General features: G+C 40.7%; 1 protein-coding gene across 2 annotated transcripts in view; it reads left to right on the top strand.

The window, feature by feature from the left end:
* The window catches only part of cpne5b (copine Vb), a 135,159-nt gene extending 114,105 nt beyond the window's left edge, over positions 1–21,054 (top strand). For both annotated transcript variants that reach the window (XM_037773603.1, XM_037773594.1), the window contains 7 exons: positions 4,739–4,785; positions 7,089–7,270; positions 7,463–7,590; positions 9,503–9,605; positions 16,663–16,720; positions 17,381–17,454; positions 19,372–21,054. In XM_037773603.1, coding sequence (XP_037629531.1) covers positions 4,739–4,785; positions 7,089–7,270; positions 7,463–7,590; positions 9,503–9,605; positions 16,663–16,720; positions 17,381–17,454; positions 19,372–19,563 — 784 coding nt within the window. In that variant the 3' untranslated portion in view covers positions 19,564–21,054. The remainder of the gene's footprint in view (positions 1–4,738; positions 4,786–7,088; positions 7,271–7,462; positions 7,591–9,502; positions 9,606–16,662; positions 16,721–17,380; positions 17,455–19,371) is intronic.
* The last annotated feature ends 3,564 nt before the right edge of the window (positions 21,055–24,618 follow it).

Below are 24,618 nucleotides of genomic sequence, written 5' to 3'. Positions count from 1 at the left end.
AAAGAAACCATGAAATGGCCTCTTTACCTTCTTGTATGACTGTGATTCCTGTTAAAACAAACAAACACGATTTGATTTTTAAGTGTAAGCAAATGGAACATCAGCTGGGGAGAGAAATTATGTTTGATTTGATATAAGGGGCAGAGATCAGGGACTAGTTAAAAACACTGTTGCGTTTTATTAGGGGTGTAAGAAAATATTGAAAATATCGAGTATCGCGATATTTTGTTTTGAGATACTATACTCTCCTTTCAGCTCTATTTTGTTCTCCACCAACTCCCAAGAAAAATATCCAGTTCTTTAGCTGCTAAAGGCTCCCTTACACTGTATGTTCACCAGGTAGTTGCTAACATTATGCTAGGCAGGGAGCATACACTGGGTTTATCAGAGCTTTCACTGAAAACAGCTGCTTGCTTGAAACAACGCTGATGAGAGTGGTGAGATTGAACTAAACAAGTATAGTCGCAGGCTGTAAAACCTAAAAAAAATTAGCTGAAACTAGGGCTGCACGACATTGGAAAAAAAATTATATTGCAATATTTTTTTCCTGTGATTTATATGTTGAGATATGAAAGAAATACAGGAATATGTCCCCTAAATTTTGTAGGCAATATTTTAAAGTTAAATGCATCAATCTGGTGCACTTTGAGAGCAAAATTAAGAGACTACATAAACAATTTTGTGCTCTAGTAAACAATTGTGTGCTCTAGTAAAAAAATTGAATCATAAACACATTGGTTGTATAGATATGAATAATGATGACATGGCAAAAAAGTTTTCAAAATGGGTCGGGTGGGCTGCCAACATCACCGCAGATCCCTCGCACTGACGGCAGTCACGCTAGGGAGCCCCGTCCCTCCCTGCAGGGAGAGAAGGTGCAACGAGCGCTAAGTCCAGAGCCCCGGGAAGTGGCGAGGTCCGGGCGAGGGGCGCTGTAAAGCTTATGGTCTGAGCCACGTGCCACCTTCACTGCAGGACTTACAAAGCCGACCTACTGTAGCCATACATGGCTCACATGGAGGAAATGGGCCAACGGGGAGAGGATCCTCCTACCCCGAGCGACCGTCTCTGACCCGCCGAGTTGAACCCCCGGGTAGATGCGGACACCAATTGTTAAATTCGTTAAATATAGACTGTTCATTAAGAAAATGTGGCGGGTCTGCCTAGACTGTAATTAATGGGAAGCACTGGATTAGTCGTGGAAAATGAGAACTGTGGGAGTTTTCCTTTTGTATCAACTAGCAAAAAAGTTGTAGCATAGATCGTGCAGCCCCAGTTGAGACACGCTAAAACACTCATATAGTCATTTGAGCAATTGTTAATAGGAAAATTGTGCCTACTGCAGCTTTAAAAGGATAATTTTGATTAACTGTCGATAGCAATGATGACCAGAACTACAGTACTAAAATAATAATGAAGTTGTAAAAGTACTATCCTTTAAGGATTAATGGCACATGCAAACTATTATAGAAAGTCGTCTTGATAGTGAATTACTGATAATGACAAGTATAATATATCGGTCTTCATTAAAATGACATTAAAATACATATCTCTGTCCCCTTATCTTTCATGTAGTGACACCATTAGCACTTAACTCTGTTAATCTGATTAATAAATTCACAGTAGGTGCTGTCTGTAGTATTATTAAAGTGCCAAATATATTGTGAATGAGCTAGCTAAGGCCAAACTGTCTGCGCAGCGGGTACCAGCCCTTCGACCTCAGTTTAGTTTTAGAGCTGGTGGTTGACATGTGAATATCAAGTATGTCTCAGGTGAAGTGTGCTTTTCAGGCGGGTTGGGCTTTTGCTTTGATCTCCACTGTCCCATCACAGCGGGGAGGCTGTCATGGGCTTTATGAGCTCCGGCAGAGCTGACAGGTGTGACAGATTCCACTGACAGTCTCTGGCTTTGGCTGATCTATGATACAATAACCTTAAGGTTTAGTGGCCTCACTTCAAAAATATCATCCCCATCAGTCGGCCCCCTAACATTACTCTGGCACTTACTGGATGACACATTAGAGAGATGGTTCTTGCAAATGTGTCTTGCTCTTTACAAAATGGATGGAAAGTGTGTCACTAAACTGTCTTTCAGCACTTTGCGGCAGGAAAACCGGAGAAACAGCACATGTAACAATCTTTTCAGCTGTTAAAGCACTTTTCTGTAATATTTGGAGTTACACCTTTCATCACGATGCAAAGTGAACTCTGGCGGCTTTTATGTCTCATTTGATAACCACTGTTATCATAAGAGAACAAGAATAATTTGGCTATTCAAATGACTGTGCAGCACTGGGACAGCTCAGTAGTGAGGGATGAGAGGACATATTATGATTGGACTATAATGACAGAAGCCATGTCTCTCTTTACTGATTATGGTTCAGTGCACTCATAGCAGGTTAATAAAAAGCAGCCTAATGTAGAAATGTAATGTATTTTAACTCTTAATCAAAGAGTTAACCTACTAGTGTACATAAGACCACAGTGTAAATTTGAAATGTCAAGGAAGCTCATTTTACGAGGGTTCAACAGAGTGACAAGAGTCTACAAAAGATGTCGGAGCTTTTTTAAAAAAAATACTGACATTTAGCTCAAAAGCTCACACACACGCACACACACGCACACACGCACACACAGTGGATGGGGTATCCACACTAAAAACCTAAATTTTCAACTGAGGAGAAAACGGGGGAACCACGGTAAAAAAAGAAAATTAAAAAAAAACACCATTCCCTGTTGCAGATCTACAGTTTGCCAACCTGCCTTCCCATGCAGAGATAGTAACACTAGGGCTGCACTTTAATCGTTAAAAGATCACAATCTCGATTCAGGCATGTACCCAGTCTCATCTCTGAAGGACAGCGATTCTGCCGTATTTGCTTTGGAGAGTTGAATATTTAGAAATAGTGCTCATAATGTGTCCCTGCTGCAGCACCCTTGTGGGTTCAAGAGGAAGAGTGCCAGGCTTTGAAGCAAATTTGACATAGTGGCCAAACGGTGGAATTAATGCCAGTGAGCCCAAAAAGACGTTTTCCCATAGACTTACTTTGGGAAAGAGATGTCTGTAAATCAGGGTATATATATATATATATTATTTTTTTTTGGAGTAAAATCAACTTCCCAGAATGAACACTTGTATAGCACTTATTTAGATCATTAGGTCCTAAAAGTTGCACTAATAGCCGAATCCAGAGTTATTTCCCTTTCTCCGTTCATGAGAATGAGCCAGCAACTGAAGGCTGGGAGATAAAGGAAATGCTACTGCGCCTATATGGGCCCAATGACTGAGGAAGATCGCCAGAAGATCTGAGTTATTTTATAATCGGAAGTCAAGGATTTTTTGCTTCATGCGCAACTGAGCTACTTTTGATAGAACACTGTATCCATTTCTCTTTATACATCCATGGGTCAGGCTGGGTCGCAGTTATGTAGCAGGCAGATGCAAGCCTAGCCTGTCATTTTTCAAGCGTATATCAAGCACTAACGTTACTGTAAATGTATGTTATCTCTACCAGAGATATTATAATACGATCTGTCTATGTTTGCAGGGACAACCTCAGTAAATTAAATAGCCTAGGTTAAACTCGGTTGTTATGTTAAAAAAGTGAGATGGAGCCGGAGTTGACGGCTAAACTTGACCGTCACCAATATTTTAGCAAACATATAATTCTGGCTGGGTATGCTGGACGTAACAGCATGCAAGGCATGTATGTTGATTTGGGTTGTTGCGCTTAATGTAAGCAGGATATGCACAATATCAGATTGCTCATTGTGCAGTCAATGAATTAATTTAATTAGGAAAAGTAACATACATGATGACACGTTTGGTGTCAATTGGCCGTTGCAAGATCGATGGGGTGATAGATCCATTTACAGATTTTTTATGTGCAGGTATGTTGCTGATGGTATTTTAATGAATGTTTAATATAATATGCTTGCTTTGTTTTTTGTAGGACACGTTTAGAGACAAGAAATGCAACAGTGCAAATAGCAATAGTTTGTTTTGGTTATAGAAGAAAAGAAACACTTTGCCTGATAACTGATCTCAATTCTTAAAAAAAAATATTGTGATTGTCATTTTATCAAGAATCATGCAGCCCTTTGTAACACATTCATGAATTAATGCAATCAATTTTAGCCTAATGAATGCTAAGGTTAGCAGAGTCAGGCTGTGGCATATTCTCCGTCCCCTCCCCAAATGGAAAGGTTAATGTGAATCTTTAACACGTTCGTTTTATTAGCATTCTTTCGCCTTCCTCTCTGACGGCTCTCATAGATAATGAGAGGCTGTCGTTCGGGCCCCCAAAGGCCTTGTCTCATTGTCGTAAATTAGCAAGAAGAGGCGAGAGCTTCATCAGCAGGGAAAATTGGATTATGATTTGCTCTTAAGTGCTCCATCAACTGCTTGTTACCCAACTCAGCGTCTCAGAGGAGACTACGCCTTCTCCTGGGAGGTGAGAGTCAGATAAAAGTGTAATCACTTAAATCTTATTTGACGACTGACTGAGCGACTGCGCTGTGTCTGATTGTATCTATATCATAATGAGAAGTAATTGCCAAATTTTTGTGTATGATGTTCCTTTGTTTCAGGTATCGTCTTTTCTCCAATCAAATAATGTGTGTGTGACTGGCTGTGAGAGCAATGGAATGTAATGAGGCCTGGCTTGTTGTTATTGCTGGCTGGTCTCTGTCGTTGATTTTTCTTTTTCCCCATGTCCTCCTCTCCATCCCCCTTCTAGGACGCAGATCAATTTCACTGTGGCCATCGATTTCACAGCATCTAATGGTGAGTGATACTAACGGCAAAGTGTATGTGTGTGGAGGGGGAGGCAAGAATAGATAGTAGTGCTCTTTGACTGTGGCATGTCCGATTTCAGAATCAATCACACAAACAGACGATGCGGGCGCACATACTGTACACACATTGTCACTTTAAGTGATAGCCTTTTCTGGATATATCGTCCTCTTAAATGCTCTGTCAATACACTCTAAATAAAGGGTAAAGCAGGCGATTTAGCAAAAGTAAAATAAAGCAAATGGGGTGAAAACCCTCAGCGTGACATGAAAGGACCACATTTAAGTCTAATTACACTACTTATGCCATTAATAATGCTTGAACACTTCAGTGTGAATCACAGTTATTTAGAGGAAAATTAGAATTTCCCATTTCCTAATTGATTGTCGCTAAACTCGTCCCCGGAACAGCTATTGTCCAATCATTGCTTAGCAACCGTAACTAGACATAACAGGTCTGTCACGATTTTAATTGTTCACATGTGGAAAAGGTGTACATGGAGTCTGTAGTAAGCATATGGTGCTTTCAAATTAAACTTGTGAGCTCGTGTTTACAACATGGGAAGTCATGTACACAATATGCTTGGCGTTCAACAGGTTAAGTCATGAGAAACCGCTGCTAAGCAACGGCAATGTTAAAGTTACTGTTGGTGTCTAGAAGCCACAGAGGCTAACAAAGTGGGTAACATAATGCAGGAAATGCAAAGGCATAATGACTGAGGAAAAAGATCAGGCTGTTGGGAATATCAACATTTTCCTCAGACATATTATACAATTACGGAGAATTACAATACACAACCAAAATCACATTATATTAACTTATTATGCACCGAAAAATTTACTTCCACGGCTTCCGCCATTTCTGACAACATCAACAAATACGTCACAACTTTCCACTTACGAGGTCGTGAATACCACATGAGGGGGGCGTTCATATGGACTCTTCTCGTGAACCCGGTAAACACGACCCCATTTGAAGGCACCAATAATCTGTATATAAGAAGTGGACAAAGCCATCACCCACTGGTTTGTGGACTGTCGTTTTGAAGCCTCGAGTAAGCATTTTGGCCGTCGTCATCTTGGTTTTTGCAACCAGAAGTGACACGAGAGGGTGGAGTTTAGCACAACCAAACACTGAATAAGACATTTTTAGACAACCAAAATGTTATAATTAACTTTAATGAACTTAAAACAACCTCTGAATCACAAGGTAGCCGCACCCTAAAGCATCCCCTGCTTTATGGTCTATTTGACTCTAAATGGGACCATAATTTACTAAATGAACTTCACGCTGTAATGAAGAAGACTTGAAACTAGCAATTGAGACCATAAACTCATGTTTACTGAAGTAATAAATCAAGTGTGATCATTTTCTCATAGACTTCTATACAATCAGACTTGTTTTTGCAACCAGAGGAGTCGCCCCCTGCTGGCTATTAGAAAGAACGCAAGTTTAAGGCACTTCTGCATTGGCTTCACTTTTCAGACCCGGAGGTTACCAACTGGTAGTAAGAGAAAAACTAGTTGCACAAAGAGTTATTTTAGCCTTTACACTACCAAAACCACAAGAGCAAAGGTGTAAGAAGTGGATTAAACTGTGTTTATCTGCTCTAACGTAAGCTGCAAACGTTGGTATGTCCGGCCAACTAGCTTACTACCGGGGCTTAGCACAAACTGTTGAAGTTTCCAACCACATTGTTGGTCTTGGTGCCATACAATTTGTTGTTACATTCTGGATTACAAACTTGTGTTACAACTTGTGAGCACACAGCTGGACCAGACAAACAGCAGGATTTCAGCTATCAGATAGCAGGTGCAACTAATCAGATGCTGAGCACCTGTCACCTGCAACCTCACGTGGTGCAATGACAACAATGTTCTCTGAAACACACTCAGAATATCCCAGCTGGGCTCTTAATACTGAACGATGTCAAGGTGTGTTATTACAGAGGAGAGATACAATATTTGAGAAGGTTACAGTTATCGACAAGCTTTCTAAATGCTCAGTTAATTAATGGAAGTATCCAATGGCTTTCCTCCCACTGTTTGTTAATGGGTTGCCCTTGATTGTGTTACAAACTTCTGAATTTAAAGTTATGGTTCATCCTTCATCCGAGGACTTAACGTGAGAGCTCTGCCTGACAGGAATCACGTTAATTATGACCCATGGCTGCAGCACACAATGTTTTTTTTAATATCATATCATTGCACAAAAACATTATCTTGCATTCTATAAGTGACATCTTTGCGCCTCATTACCCACAATGACCTCGAGATTGATTGATTGGTCGACAGGTAACCCGTCCCAGTCCACTTCACTGCACTACATGAACCCCTACCAGCTGAACGCCTACGCCATGGCCCTGAAGGCTGTTGGGGAGATTATTCAGGACTACGACAGTGACAAGATGTTCCCCGCCCTGGGCTTTGGAGCCAAACTGCCCCCTGATGGACGGGTTTCACATGAGTTTCCACTGGTGAAGTCAACCTCTCCTTCTTTCACCTTTGATTAATCCGTTCAATGGATTTCTATCAAGGCTATTTCATGCTTTTTTTCCCCAACTAAATTGCATCTAATGAAACGAGTGTACTTTGATAAAGATCTTGGTGTTTCTTTGTTTGATAAATGCGTCCGTGAAATAGATTTTCACAGTTTCCCTCCTTTTCAGAATGGAGACATGGAAAATCCGTACTGCAACGGTATCGAGGGCATCTTAGAGGCATACCACCAGAGTCTGAAGACAGTGCAGCTGTACGGGCCGACTAACTTTGCTCCTGTGGTGAATCATGTTGCCAGGTGAGAGAACAATGCAGCCGGTTAATAGCTTCTACTTTTTTTGCTCCAATTAAATGACAAAGCAACGAGGAGAAGACAACATCTATCCTTCCATTTGTCGGGTTTATTATTATACTAAAGAAACAGTAAGAGTCTTGCAAAATCTATTTGCACTCATGCTTTCATGGATATTAATTGGTCTAAAGCAGGAAAACGCAAATTCAAAATGCAAATTTGATGATTTGGACGAAAGGTCTTTGCACACCAAGTCCGTATTTTTCACATACTTTTTTTAATCCGTCATCTGATAAAAAACGTTGAGCACAGAAATCTTGGACACTGACTCTAATGAGTTTTATTATTCTATTCATGGTAAAAAAAAATTGCAATACGAGACAAAACTGAATTAATTATGTGGTGCAATGGATACTAGTCCCAAACGGGGCTAATGAATGATTGACATTGTTTAGCTGCATAGAGCACAAAAACTACTGTCTGATTTTTCACACATCCTTTGTTTTGTGATCATCCCAGATTCCAATCTGTTCTGCAATCACCTGCCACATTACACTTTAAATTCTGCATCTATGTATTCTTTTATTTATTTATCGGAAAGTGCGTTGTGCTGGGAGTCGAAGTCAATGTTTATCAAATGCCATTTTGGATGATGACGTTTGCTCAGACGGTGGCTGGTAGTGGTCAAAAAACCCTCTTTTGCCTTTTGACGGATGCAAAAAAACGCAGAAAAACAAACATGTTTGGAAAACTTTAATGACAGACAAAGTTTCAGAGTCGGTGTGTAAACGTGATTGACACAATGTGAGGTTGTATTTATTTTTCAACGTGAAAAATTCAGACGAAAAAATATGGAATTGGTGTCAAAAGGCCTTAATGAGTCATTTTTATTACATCCTCATTATTTATATTTTCAAATACAAAAAAACACAATGATAAAAACAGATTTTCTCACAAATATATTTTAGAAGTGTTTATATGCATAGAGCAGGAGACATTGTCCAACAACAAACCTACTGACAATGATATAATTGATCTGTTTATCATCAACAATTCAGTCTAAGACTTTGTGTGCAACAGTGTTAGCATACAGATTATAAAGATAATGATCTTATTCTCCAAAAAAACACATCAACATGTTTGACTGCTGCAATCCTTTGATTTCCTGTGCCACTGCTTTCCTGACCCAGGACACTGACAACATCTGTCCTGCCAGACACCACAAACAGGATGCAACAAGCTTGAATATGAATTTAGATCGGATGACAGCTAGTGGCAGATTTAGCAGATGGAACAAATGGGCCTGTGTGGCCATTAACATATACTGACATATCACATATCATAACACACAAAAAAAAACGTATGCAAACTGTGACATGATCCGAGTGGATCCTTGTGCCCCCGACACCCACCTCCACCTCTCACTGTCACCGCGTCCCTCGCCGTCTCATTTGTTGAGCCATATCCAAACAATTCTCCATCTGATACGCCGACGCTCGGCTGTAGTTAAAAATGTCATTCTGATAAAAATGGAGTCACACTTTTTAAACTGCGGCAGGGAGCCGTAGCCATGAGAATACACAACCAGTATTGTTATTTAGCATTTGAGTGGGTGAACTCGAGTATGAAGAGATTTTTAACAAAGGTGTTAATCTGTGGATCAAACAGAGTAAACCAGCTTTGTGTTAAACTTAATTGCATGGGCTGATTAATCAATGAGTATTTGTGAGGCATTTCAATGAGTGTTAACTCAAGTGCAGCGAAAACAAAGATCATTTTTATTGAGTTTGCCTGCAGTAAGACTTGGATTTATTTCCTACATCAATATTTAGATAAATCCATCAATAAATCCTCATCAGATTTGTCCTTGTATTAAAGAGATTATACAGCTCATTTCTGTCTGCGTCTGTGTTTGCAGGTATTCTGCTGCCGTGCAGGACGGCTCTCAGTACTTTGTGCTCCTCATCATCACGGACGGCGTCATTTCCGACATGGCCCAGACCAAAGAGGCCATTGTGAATGTAAGAAGGGGAAAGGGGGGGGAATACAGTGCTTAACTGCGCTATATAAGGCTAGATATGCAAAGTTTCATCTGGTATAAACTCTTGGCAAAAGAGCAAATGAGCGTATTTCCCAAAATGTCAATTAATTTTTCATTTCCATAGTACTATTGAAGTGAAAAATGAATTGACATTTTGGGAAATACGCTCATTTGCTCTTTTGCCAAGAGTTAGATGAGAAGATAGATAGCACTCTCATATCTGTAGGATAAATATGAAGTTACAGCCAGTTAGCTTATCTTAGCATAAACAGTCAGACAGGGAGAAACAGCTGGCTAAGGCTCTGCCCAAAAGTAACAGAATCTCTGCTGGTTGCCTAGCAACCTGAGGATGACGACAACACTTTTAGAAAGTTACTGCTCCGAGCCAACACATAGTCCAGCAGATAATCCCCCATGTTTTTACCCTTCAGTTGTTGTACGGATTATACAAATGAGACGTGTTAATTACTGAAAAGTGAAGCCAATGCTGAAGTGCCTTAAACCCTGCATTCTTTCTAACAGCCAGCAGGGGGCGACTCCTCTGGTTGCAAAAAGAAGTCTGATTGTATAGAAGTCTATGAGAAAATGAGCCTACTTCTCACTTGATTTATTACCTCAGTAAACATTGTAAACATGAGTTTATGGTCTCAATCGTTAGTTTCAAGTCTTCTTCAATACAGCATGATGTTCATTTAGTAAATTATGGTCCAATTTAGAGTCAAATAGACCATAAAGCAGGGTATGCTTTAGGGCGTGGCTAGCTTGTGAGTGACAGGTCGCTACCACGGCTTTGCTTGGTATATTAAGCAATTAGCTGATTATCACTATCGATGTTGATTTACTGTCAATCAATCGTCTAAATTATTGACTTATTACAGTTTCAGCACTAGCAATTACTTTTGTTAGAGCGTGTGGATACTGCGTCTCTGATTAGCTCTTGCTTTCTGTCTCAGATGAAAATAAGTAGCCCAGATGTTCATTGTGGTTGTCACTCCGATTCAAACAAGGAGGAGGCATGTGACAGTAGCAGTTGTTCTGCAATCTGTAAAGCAAAAGGATTGGCATAATGGCGTCACATAACGGACATTTTTTTCTGAACCTGCAAGATCGATATATAAACTAATGATTTACCTGACAGCTATAACAGAGTAACTCAACACTCAGGTTATGTTTTTGTTTTTGCTGTGAATGAATCCTCTACTGTCCTTAAGGTATTCCCTTTTTACACAAACAAAATAAACAGTCATGACCATCTTTATGCAATGCAGCACTTGAAAACCTGCCTCTGTAAATAAAAACCACATCATTGTGCTATATTCCTCTGAGCTTTCCCCAAAACTTGCCCTAAATCTTTTTTTCTCCCAGCTTTAAATAGTAGTTGGCTCTCCTCTTCCTTGGTCTCTTCCTATTTTCTCCTCCTCCTCCTCCTCATCATCAGGCCGCCGCCGGCACAGAACACCCAGCAGACTGGATTTAAAGGGAATTTGCGACTGTTAGTCAAAACATTAGAACAGCCACACCTTCCTTTTAAGATCTTGCCTGCTGCTCTATCTCACTGCCTCCACTCTGTCTACTGATGCTTCCACTGCTTTTCCCTTTAACTCTCCACGGATCCTCCACGGCGAGGGAGGACACACTGCTGACTGAGGTTCTATAAAAGTCTTTCCTCATACTTATTCATGCTGGAAGGAACCTTCAAGAAAGAGCAAGAGGGTGTGAGAGAAAGCCTGGATGTGCACTCCTTTCTGGATGTTCAGTTTTTTGCATCTGGAATGGGTTTGCATTTGTACATGCAGGTGTTTTTTGTGCGTTTCTGGACATGTTTTCAGTAATATAGGCCCATGTGGTGGAACAACAGAATCTGCTATTTTACAGAAATCCAGCTGTCAATCACTCAGCATCCCCCTCCTCTGCTCACGGCTCGGGTCCCTCCGCTGCCTCGCTCTCTCCCTCTGTGGAGCCCTCACTCGCTCACAAATACAAAGACTTTTGTTTTCGTCTCTCTCCGTCTCTTAACCTCTCAAAGATCTAAATCTCTTCATCTGCTCTCTCAACACTCCTGTCACCACATTCAGTCTATAACAAAACTCTCTGCGGCCTCTGATTTCTTTCTTTTCACATCTTCTACTTTGTTATCTGTCAGTGTTTCGCACTTCATCTCTTTATCAGTGCCGGGGCCCACCCAAAGTTCTTCACTTCACAAGCATTTTACTTCCATTCACTTCAACAAAATATCCATATATATACAGAACAGCAACAAGTAGTGTACAGACCTCCCCCATGACGGGTTACACAGCCCATTACTCTGTATAAACTAATCAATGTGCTCAAAGAGGATTCTGGCAGGATCGTAATTCCAGTGGTAATTATGAAACCCTGCCTGCTAAATTACGCTGCAGCCCCATTGTACGCGACCAAACTGGTGACAAAATTCAACGCCATTCATTGTGTATAGGAAGCGACTGATTCGCTGCACAAAGCATGCTGGGGTACATGTGATGCGGACCGAGCTGGCGGTGCGACGTGAAGGCGTGACAATTTAAAAAATTCAAGCGGTGCTCACATCAAGACAGACAATCAAGCTGCAGCAACGGCGACTTTCTAAACAGCTCTGTGTTCAACCAGGAAATGCTAAAGCGAGACTAACGATAATTATATCGTAGTTGATAATCGATCCAAGTAAAAAGTTCTCAGATAGAGCAGGAGGAAGGTTAACTGCATTTTATCCAGAATCCACTTTTTAAACAGCATAGGGCATTTTTTAAACAGCCTTTTTTCCCCTCATTAATTTACGGTATAATAATCATCCATCTGACAGAGAGCGGTTTTGTACTATTACTTTTTTTGTAAATATAACACCCTTGTTTGTGTGGAGCTCGTAGAGAAGGGGGCGTGTGATTGTAGGATGGACACACAGACCCACAAGCGACCGGCGGGACAGGGCGGACGCAGGTTTATATGAATTGGCCGCGTACAGGGGGCATGCACCATTCACTGTCACTGCATCCATCAGGCTTTCCATTCTCGCACAGCACATATGCAGTTTTCCAGTGATAACGGTGAACAAAAGCAGCTTCCCATTTATAACCAGCAACTGTCAATTTTGCCTGCTGATATGACAACTATCAGCAGATTTTATCAGTTTTAGTCAATTAAGCTAACCTAAGGGTAACACTTCATTTTACAGGTCCTCGAATTTCAGGGTAATTAGGTGATAATTAGCAAGAAACCTTTTTGAAATTTCTTTGGAATTACCTAATTAGCATGAAATTTGCGGACCTGTAAAATGAAGTGTTACCGAACGCTGTAAAATTCTTGAAAATGCACTCAACTTGATAGCTACATGATATTGTCACATCAGGCGCATGCATTTCTGCCGCTCTAGGCGAAAAAACGATTATGCCGCCCCTATGCCAACGCTGATGTTACTGCTATTAGTTAGTTTTTATTATTATATTGTTATTGTTGTTTTGCTCATAGTTGGCCCACATTTCGCCTTGTCAAAGTGTCACCCCAGGCAATTGCCTAGTTCGCCTATATGGACGCGCCGGTCCTGGATATTGTGCAAAAAGTTGCAGCGAACATAAAGGAGCTGCATTTAAAACGGTAGCCACATCAGTTCACATGCTACATTATTGTTTTCTCAGACATTTGCCAACATGAACAAGGCTAGGCTTCACTAATGCATGGGCCCTCCGGATATGTGGGATTAAATACAGCACCTTAATTGGCAATTAAAGTTTAATGAAGGTTGTTACATCCACTAAATATTTTTTTTTCTTTTTTGCGCTGTTAATTAGCAGGATATCTAACATTTTCTGTTATAATAACAAAATAAAATAAAGAACAGTGCTGTCTGTGTGCTCTCTGAGTGCACAGACGTGATTGAATTTATTCAAGATTAAAGTTATGAAAGTAAAATAATTGAAGCAGTGCAAGTGAAGAAACTGACTAATGGAGATGATCAATAAAAAGATTATCATGAATAAATTGTGCATTTGGTAAAGTATGTGACCACATTAAGAAGTATTCTGAAACATTTAAAGATTTAATTTTCATTAAATCTTTTATGTCCTTTTCAACACAGTTCAGTCTGTCAACATGTGAAGGATAGAGGACAGTTTATGACAGTTGCTGATTATTCCTGACGTTTTATTCTAACAACTGGATGTGCTCTTCTTAATGCAGCAATATCTGCACTCGGCTGGCTTTTTAAGTGTCCTCAATCTGCTGCCTTAAGCTTTCCTCTGAGCAGAGCTCTGAGACAGCCAATGAGAGCTGGTCCAGTGACTCAGGTGACCCCCTGTGCTGACGGGACAGTCACCTCTCCAAACATATAACCATAAACCTGTCCGTGTGCGCATATGAAAGAACACACACCCATCAAAGCATGCATGACATTTGGATTTAAGCAGCACGTGCAGAGTGAGTTGTTGGAGTAATGAGTGTTGATTGATGCTGTGTTTTGTTGTATCATTAAACTGGATCTCTACTGCCAGTCAAAGTGACAGGAGAAGAAGTGCCCGCAAAAGTGGGGCACGGTGGATTGCCAGGTTATTTTTGGTGCCTCTTGATGTGTGTGTGTGTGTGTGTATCTGCAAGTGTTTGTGCGTGCCTGTGCGTGGGCGGACAGGCACTGACAGGAGTTGTGTTGAACACTGATAATCGCGCTGATGTGCTGCGGCTGAGGTGGCGTCGACAGAAACGTCTCTCACCCCCGTGGCAAAGGAGGTCGTCCGATTTTGCCACGGTACATTTGTCTCATGCCAGAGATAAAACGGCACTTGTTATAACTGCTTTGTGAAAATATGACCGGAGAAACAAAACTCATTACACATAATTGAGGCGTTTGCATTTATGTTGCCATCTAGTTGGAGATTACAACAGACACTAACGTGGCCTGTCAGACTGCAGCGCAGTCACTGTGACTCAAGCAGAATGTAAAAAATCACTTTGGTTGCTTTGTATTCAAGTCAGATGAGGACATATTATTTATGAAGATGTTTCTAAGGGAATGAAAGAAGCCGTTTTGGCTGCTTGAAGAGAGAAAATGACCGCAACACACAGTGTATAAGCATGTGAGTTACTAGAGCTGGTTTGGCTGAAATCAATACAAGTATATTGATTTAGGATATCGATAAATACGGCAAATTTATGGTCTAGGCTGAAATAGCATTCATGTACCCCAGCGGATGAATCCTACTGACTTTGGTGATCCTCTGATTTTTCATCTAGTGCCACCAGCTCAAACTTTACACTTATCTAGTGACACATATCAACATCTACGAGATGGATTGGCACCAAATTCATGGTTCCTAAAGACTTTGGTATCTTCCTTTTCCTCCAGCGCCACTTTTGTGTGAAATGTCTCGACAAATATTGGATGGATTTCCAGGAAATTTTGGTATTGTCATCATCGGGTCAAATGACATTCCCATCAATCTTGCCTTATATTTAGTGCTAATAACCCAATGTTAGCATGCTAACATGCTAAACTAAGATGGTGAACATGATTCATTTCCCAGAACTACATGTTTCATAAACAGTCGGCAACTTCCAGTTCTGAAAAGTGAAGCAAATGCTGAAGTGCCTTAAACTTGCATTCTTTCTAACAGCCAGCAGGGGGCGACTCCTCTGGTTGCAAAAAGAAGTCTGATTGTATAGAAGTCTATGAGAAAATGACCCTACCTCTAACTTGATTTATTACCTCAGTAAACATTGTAAACATGAGTTTATGGTTTCAATCGCTAGTTTCAAGTCTTCTTCAATACAGCATGATGTTCATTTAGTAAATTATGGTCCCATTTAGAGTCAAATAGACCATAAAGCAGAGTATGCTTTAGGGCTTGGCTACCTTGTGATTGACAAGTTGCTACCACGGCGTTGTCCGGTCTGGGAGTCGTCTGTGTTTTTGTCTTATAACTTTAACCCTTTCACAGTGTGTTTTCAGTTCATGAAAGTTAATTGCAACATTTTGGTCGACTACAAATGCCTTATTCATCGTTCGGTTGTACTTAGCTCCACCCTCGTGTCACTTCTGGTTGCAAAAAACAAGATGGCGAGTGCCAAAATGCCAAACTCTTCAAAACGGCAGTCCGCAAACCAATGGATGACGTCATGGTGACTACGTCCACTTCTTATATACAGTCTATATTCGTAATTGTTGGTATCTTCTGCTGTCTGACTGATTTTCAATCTAGATTTTGCCTTTGTTTGGAGACAGTAAACCTCCACAGAAGACGGACTAACAGCAGTGATCTCTGATTGAGGTGTGGCTTGGGAGTGGCTGGGCGGGTGACTGAGGACGGTCGCTGTACTGATTGAAGTTTGCGCCTCCTCCCTCGCCCTCCTCTCCCAGCTCACAAATGCCACACCGGCCATGTACGACCTTATCAAGGTGTCTGCTAACACTCGTTTTCCTCCCTGTGTGTCTCCTTTTAGCCTTAACCAGATTCTTAAGAGTGTAAATTATCAAAACAATTAACAAGTCAACTCAAATTTGTTTGGCTATGAAAACAGCTTCGGTACTGATACTATACTGACCTGTTGGCCCAGTATATATCTGGGGATGCTGTTAGTGTTGTCAGTGAGTTTAATCTCCACTCCCCAGCATGATAACCAGCATTCAGTGGGCAAATACATCGTGTGCCATCCCAAGATAAGAACCTTCATACGACAGAAAATTGGATTTAGGGACATAAAACATCTTGGATAAGGAACGCAGAGACAAAAACAAGTTTCTGTTGAAGCGTCTCCCTGTTTCGCTGTCTCTCTCCGACTTCCTGTCTCTAATAACTCGCCCTCTTTTTTTTCCTCTCCGGAGGCCTCGTCTCATTTAAAAGGTCATTCAGCTAGTTAAAGGGTGATACAGAACATTAGCGTGCTTGTAATCGACGCGGGTGAGCATGTAACGGCTATAATGTCTGATATAGTAATGACCGCCTCAGGTCAGTGGTGATGTGGACTAGCGTACCTCTTTGAACAAGAGAAATGTTGTTTGTTAAGATAATCTTATTCTGTTTTTGATTTCTCCGCAGGGTGCCAAGCTTCCCATGTCCATCATCATAGTTGGAGTGGGTCAAGCTGAGTTTGACGGTACGGCGACTTTCACTTTTTTTAACTGCTGCATGAACGTACAGATTAAATGTGCTGGTAATTTTATTATGGCAGGCACATACAAGATGTAAAGAAAACATCTTCAGCGGCATTATAATCTGGCGTTTTTTATACCATCTACATAAATCAAGTCAATTAAACAGATTAAAAACATGCGGCAACAATTGACGTTTTTTAATTCATACAACTCACAGCCTATTACTGTTACAGCCAGCATTAACCTCTCTGGCACCATATCAGAGAAACAGCCGAGAGAGAAATCGCTGTACAAACTCATCTGAGTCAGTAGAGAAGGGGATGCGTGGGTGGATGCAGGCATAACTGTAGAAGAAACGGCTGAGGTTAATTGCTGGGTTTGCAGTGTTTAGTACAGATGATTCTAAATTGCACAGAGACTATAATAAAGGACTTAATAGTTGATTAGATATGCAATAAAGACGGATTATAGCTGTGCAGCTCAATAGCCTCTCTGCTTTACTGAAGCTGAAACAAAAAGATGTGGTATTAATATGATGTACGATAACTAAATCTGTACATCAACCTCGTCTGTGCTTAGTTCTCACACTGTGTGCGTGTGTGTATGCATCCATGCATGTGTGTGTGTGTGTGTGTGTGTGTGTGTGAACTTGTGTCTTCCAGCTATGGTGGAGCTGGATGGTGATGACATCAGGATCTCGTCCCGGGGGAAACTGGCAGAGAGAGACATTGTTCAGGTGAGTGCCCTTTACAGCATCAAAGAAACTTTTCAACATTCACTGCAGATTTAGAGACGAGGAAACGGAAAAAAACAAGCTCACAGAATTTCAGGAATAACTCAAAACATTTTCGAGCGCATCCAAGTCCAGATAACAGACGATACTGTCTATAAACATTTATCAAGCTTAGGCGCATGCAGTCCTTGGCCATGAGATACAGATCACCATTTATAGGCAACGGTATTTCCAGAGATTTACGCTACATACTGTCATATTTTTACATTCGTCGTGCTGGTACATTCAAATGTCTGTTTCTGACAAAACACCATCTGTTGGCGCGGGCATCTCTAACAGATTAGGACATCTGTGTGCTTCTTGTGAATTCCCAAGGAGACAAGCACGCTAGAAAATTTTATATTATATGTCACTCTAGGAAAGCCTATGTGCCTTATTCACTTTTTGCTCCTGTTGTGTCAAACCTAAAAAACTAAGCGACTGAATAGTGGGCAAAGGACGATGTGAAAGTGTTTAATAGCGCAGATGTCAGGGTTTGGGTGGCTTACCACTTTTGCTAAACATTTTCCAGGGGAAATGTTGATGTGCTATGACAAATAATACAAAAGAGGGAAAAATCCCATGTAATTTTGTCAAACCCTAGTAGAAAAACTTATCTTTTCAATTGGGCTCGTGTATTTCGTCTCAGTCCTGAGGGGAGCCGGAGCGCAGGATTAGTGACAGATCAGCAAAGCTTGCAGGATCTGGCAAATGTTGACTAACATGGAGGCTTAAGCATGAGCCCTCTGGATTTCTCCATTCAGTTTACCACCCTGCTCCCAAAACCTACTTTTGTACATTGTCAAAAAAAGTATTTAGAGCTTTTCATGAATCACTACAAGTGTAGTCCAAAATCCCTAGATGCAATTATGCGAGACAGAGGAAACCATATGTTGTCAAGTCCCTTAAAGGAATACTTCACCCCCAAAATGATCATTTGTGTATCAATTACTCACCTCGTGTTACCTTGAATTCATGCTAAAAAACATTTTTCTGACATGCCTCGATGAACGAAGAATCAAAAAACAGAGACAATTTTTGAAGAATTCAAGTAAATGGGGGCCACGTTTAAAGGAACAGTTTTTAACATTTCAGGGGATCTATTAGCAGAAATGGAATATAATATTCATAACTCTGTTTTCATTAGTGTATAATCACCTGAAACTAAGAATCGTTGTGTTTTTTTGTTAGCTTAGAATGAGTCCTTCATATCTACATAGAGAGCGGATCCTCTTCATGGAGTCCGTCATGTTGCTCCGCCATTTTCTACAGTAGCCCAGAACGGACAAACCAAACACTGGCTCTAGAGAGAGCCTTTTTATGTTTCTACGTTACCTGAAGGCCACCGTAGTTCTCCAACACGCTTGTGAAACTGCGGTAACGTGAGCCGCAGAGTGCAAAATCGTGGTACCGCTAGCTGCCGTCTGACTTACGTTGCTCCTAAAATAATGTTATTATGGTAAGGATGTAAATACAAAAGAGAAAATAAGACAGGTCTCTTAAAATGAACAACTAATTGGTTTCATTCATAAAGTTATCTGTCAAAAACAAAATGAAAAACGTAATGATTTTAGTATTCAAGTTAATCAAGGACTCGTTTCCGCCCTAGATTTTACTGCACAAGCTGTGTGAGAGTTTGTAAATGGATGTTTTGACATAGTTTTGCTGTTAAACTCAGCCCCCACTTACTTCAATTCATCAAGACTTTTCTCAGTTTTTGGATTCTTTGTTCACCGTGGAGGCATGAGAGAAAAATAAAAGTTTACTTCACAATTCCAAGGTAAAACGGGGTGAAATTATCATTTTGTAAGTATTCTTTTTAAGTTCCTACTGCATATAAAATTATACATTGGTATTCCACTTTCCTCTCTTCCTCCTCAGTTTGTTCCCTTCAGAGATTATATGGACCGGACAGGCAACCACGTGTTAAGCATGGCTCGGCTCGCTAAAGACGTGCTGGCAGAGATCCCAGACCAGTTCATCTCTTACATGAAGAGCCGGGGGATCAAACCCAACCCGGCGCCGCCTCCCTACACACCGCCCGGACACACACACCACCACACACAGATCTGACACCCTCCTCTTGGCTTCTCACAGAGGACTGACAGCATTCAGCGGCCACTCAGAGTCCAGCGGGAACTCTCTACCTTCTGTTTCTCTGGTGCAAACAGGAGCTGACGCACCGGGAAATGGGTGTTGAATTTTGTGCCGTATCCTCCCAGTGACTGTTGGAGCAGCATTGTTTTTCTGTGATATATTAATTTGGATGATTTCTCTTAAAGAGAGGCTCAAACTTTCCAGGACTCGTAGGTGAAAGTCTTTTAATCTGACACCGAGGCAGTGACTGTTTCACGTCTAATTTGACAGCAGGTTGGTTCAAAAAGGTCATGTTGTGGTTAAAACTTGTGCCTGTCTGTGGTTGTTTCTCTAATTGTATCAGGACATGTGAACTTTGACCTTGCTCGTCAGTCATTGGTGTGGCCTAATGCAGTGATATTTTTTAGGCACCTTTTCCCTTCTGGAATTAGTTTTTATATTTGGGGATTATCTCCGTATCTGCTAATGCATCGGTTATGATGGAGGAAAACTAGTTTACAGTTTATTACATTACAAACATTAATCAGGCTTTTCATACTATGAGGTGTCACCTCTTCTCTTCTTTAGTAGGTAAATGTTTATAAGAGCATGTTGTATGAGAAGTTAATTCCCCATATCCCAGTATATTTATTCCTCCAATGTTATTCAGAGTGGCATGGACATTTGATAGATCTGTTTTGAAGTGGTCACTAATTATTTTCAAGTGATTGCATTTAAAAAGCACAACCTGTCTCTATACCAAGGACAACATTACGATGATGCTACCAGGTTAATCATATTTAATCATTTTGAGTGCTGCCATTCATAGTTTCTGAGGAAAGTACCCGATTTGTTCATGCAAGTCAGATATCACTGCAACTGCAATTCAACATAATCTATTGAAAATATGACTCAGGCTATTCATTCAGTAAGAATGAATTACCATCACAAAGGACGATGTTGCACAAGAGGAACATTAACCAATTAATCATAACCTCCATTTCTTTTTGTTTTCATAATCCACAATAACAACCTGGTCTCACTCCCAACTCGTCAAGTACCGCTGCTTGGTATGTGCCCCTCGGCATCGGATACTGATGCACAGAGGAGCCCCACTGTAGGCGGCACACCGGGCTTTCAGCTAGCTCCAAAGTAAACCCATCTGCAGCAATATCCGATGGTCAGAGTAAATGACGTAGTATTAATTAGAGTGCGGGTCCGTTAAGGGTGGGCGGGAGGGTCAAACAAGCAAGACTTTTAACCAGAAGAGGAACTAAAAGTAAACGTTTAGCCTACTCATTTTGTCACGTCAGTCGTCAGTGCTGTGAGTCGCAAGTTACTTGAGTCATTAGTCAGTGAAATTAACGTCAACCACGACCGTTTCCTAACCCTAACTTGTTGTTGTAGTGTTGCCCAAACCTAACTTCCTGTGAAAACGGCTTATTTACGTTTATTTTGAAAGGACATTATGCATGTAACGAGCGTATATTGGCACGCTATGGGGCGGCTGTGGCTCAGAGGGTAGAGCTGGTCGTCCACCAATCGGAAGGTCGGTGGTTTAATCCCCGGTTGCATGCCGATGTGTTCTTGAGCAAGACCCTTAACCCCAAATTGCTCCCAAAAGGCATAGCCATCGGTGTGTGAATGAGTATTTAGATCAGATCCTGGTGGGGAAAGTCCATTTACCATTCACGCTGTCACTGACACATCCAAAAGTAACGGAAGAGGGTTACCGCGTGCATCGGTCTCTGATGCGGAGGGGCACCGACCAAGTGGGAGTGGGAATGGCGGGACAAAAAAGTGTATTGGTTTTGTACAAGATACATTTTAATATAAGTAAAAGACATACAAAGGACACAAATTACAACAAAACAGGTCATAGATACTATTTATAGCGGGAGTATCAAGCTGGCAAGGCGTGCAACAACCACTAAACATACATAGACAGTAAGGGTCTAAAGGCACCTCTATTATCTTGTAGACAGGCATTGAGTCAAAATCTAGTGTTTATACCTTTCCCATTTCACCTGATGCAAACAGTACATTGATGATGTTACATATTAATTAAATCAATGTGTATTTTATCAAAATATCACTAAATGACACACAGCAAACACGGGGGAAGGGAAGCTCTCCAATGTAGGAAGACTGGTTGGTTTAGTGGTTGAGGGACCACATCTAATTTCTGCCCCAGGGCCCCATATGGAGTTAATCCGGCCCTGATATCATCGCAAACACACCACCTCGGTAAACCAGAAACTCCCATGTCAGTGGAAATCCCCGAGTCCCCAGCGGTTACGCATCAGCAGCCACATAACCTCCGTTGTCGTAGACTTCACACTGGAAGTCGGTGCGATCACAGCCTGTGTTCCTCCTTCCCCGGAGATTTGCATTTCATATACAGCCCCGGCCCCTTGCCGCAGTGGATTACAATTCTCTGGTGGGAGACGGTTCACAAGTGGTCTCCAGAGCTTTAGGATTTATGTTCATTACATTCAGTACATAAGTAATGCTCTCATGTGTAAACACATTAACAATCTGTATATAGAGGGATCCTTTCGTCCTAATCTTGCCTAATCTAGCCTCCTACCATCTGTGACGTCAGTTTAGAGTGAAGAAACCAAAACAAACTGGCTTTCAAGTAGCAAATCCAATTTAACCGCATCAGTAACGAAGCTTATCATTTGAGATGCATCCTTGCACAATGATGCAACAACAATCCCTGACAGGCCTATGATGTTTTGCCTTATAAAAATGCAGAGATCATACTTTAGAAATGAAGAAATTTAAGGAATATCATCCATGAGAAAGAAACACACAGGATTCATAAGGAGGATTATAACAACCACAAGGAGGAGTGTTTTTGATAAAAGTACAGAATAACAATATAACACCTAAATCTTCCTTCCCATCATGCCTGCCATCTGACATTGTATTTCTGCTCAAGTTGCAGTAACAATGTTTCTTTCCAGTTTGTTTTGTTTCTCATTGACTACATTTACATGCACACTAATATTCCAAATATTAGGGACCGGTGTTGCAAATTAGCATCCGCTATAAGCACTATGATATTTGCATCAGATAGCCGTTTTTAAGTTGTCTAGTATGTACATTGTATTCGTCCCTATCAAATAAACCATGAAAACAAATTTATATATATATATATATATGATATTATTTTGAATTTGATACGGGTCATACATACAGCATACTCTGTTTGGATATTCGAATTAAGCCTTATTCCGAAAGTAGCATTTTCTAATTAAGACACGTGGGATATGCTGATCTTATTCAGGCATTTTGGACACGTATACAGCACATTCAGAATATGCGTCTCAACTTGGATATTTATAGTAGTTTGCAACACACGGCCTCTTGCCTGTTTACGGCCAGCTCTGTGTGTTGTACACAAACCAACTAGCTGACAGTTTGCAGAGATGCATGCCCAAAAGAAAAGCCCACATTTCTGGTCGGAAGGAGAAACACTACTACTTTTAAAGGAATGAAAGAGGGAGGCGGCTTTACCAGTTACGTTAATCAGAGTATGCACGGCTGCATGTAAACAGGAATATTAGTGGCATTTTTATTAGCTATATAAACAGTTTAGTAGGAATATTTTTCTTTCTTTTTCGGAATAAAAATGAATATTTTGTGCATGTAAACGTAGTCAGTGTTTATAGTGACGTAGTCTACTAGCCACATTATTAGCCTTTCTACTTCTTGCTTTGTACTTAAAGGAACAGGACACCCTCATAAAAAATCATCCAGTAGACAAAGAAAAACACACAAGTTGCATAAAAAAGGGTATTTCCATGGAGATGCAGATTCTTCATTTAGTTAGTTTATTGAATTTTTAGCCGTGATAGCAGTGAGACGGACCTCCACTTTGGTCCAGACTGAAATTTCTCCACAACTATTGGATCGACTGTGAGGAAAGTTGGGTTCAGACATCATCCCCAGAGGATGTACTCTCCTAATGACTGTAGTGACTCCTTGACGTTACCCGTAGCGTCATCATCAGGACAAAATTCAAAATTCGCCCAATACTTATATGACCAAAAACAGCAAATGTTAGCATGCTGCCATGTTAAAGTACGATTTTGAAGATTATCATTACCCGCTAAAGATTAGCATGTTAGCGCTGTCATTGTGAGCATGTTGATGTTAGCATTTAGCTCAGAGCAACGCTTCGTCCAAGTACAGCCTTACAGAGCTGCGAGCACGGCTGTATGTTGTTTTTCTTTTAAGCGTCACATAGACATAAACTGCTTTATTTTTGTTATTCCAGTTACACTTGGTTTCGTTTACTATTACCTTAACCTTCACGCGCACCCTCATTGGTGTAGAGAGTAAACAAACGCAAAGACAATACTACGATGGGTATAGTAGACTGTAATAGGTGTCCTTTCCTTTCAAACTAATAAAGCGAGGCAGAATTAGTCTGAGCTGAATGGTTCTATTCAAATGTCTAATGTAGCAAACTAAGGGCCTTAATAATGTGAAAGGCAGTCACTGCATCTCATTTAGTCCTGTACTGAAAAGCAGCTCAGGTGGATAGGTTTGGCTCTTGGGTGGAGGAGAGGAAATGAGTTGATGGAGGTCAAAAAGGCAAACAGTTACCAGTGAAAAGAGAAGAGTGGACTTCTATCAGAATGTAAAGTGTACGAACAGCTGGTTTGCATATAGATCCCAACAGCACTTTATCTGCTCATTGTATATGTTTGATATATTTTTGGGAATATTACTGTATTGAAGATATTTATTTATCTATTTTTGGAGTTTGTATGACAAGCCATCACTCCTGTCGTCTATGTCATTACGGTGACCTCTTAGCGCCCTGATTTATTAGTGTGACGGATCGACTGCATGTTTTCTTGGGGTACATCGAAGAGTGCCGCCATCTGTATAATAATAATAATAATAATAATAATAATAATAATAATAATAATAATAATAATAATAATAATAATAGGAACCAGCCCAATCAGATTACATGCATGTCAGTGCCAAACATGGCAGTAAGCTCTGTGGACGGTTTGTTATTTCTTCTCT

This window comes from Sebastes umbrosus, chromosome 1 (genome assembly GCF_015220745.1).
Source record: "Sebastes umbrosus isolate fSebUmb1 chromosome 1, fSebUmb1.pri, whole genome shotgun sequence".
Lineage (NCBI taxonomy): Eukaryota > Metazoa > Chordata > Actinopteri > Perciformes > Sebastidae > Sebastes > Sebastes umbrosus.
This window is presented reverse-complemented; position numbering and strand designations above follow the sequence as displayed.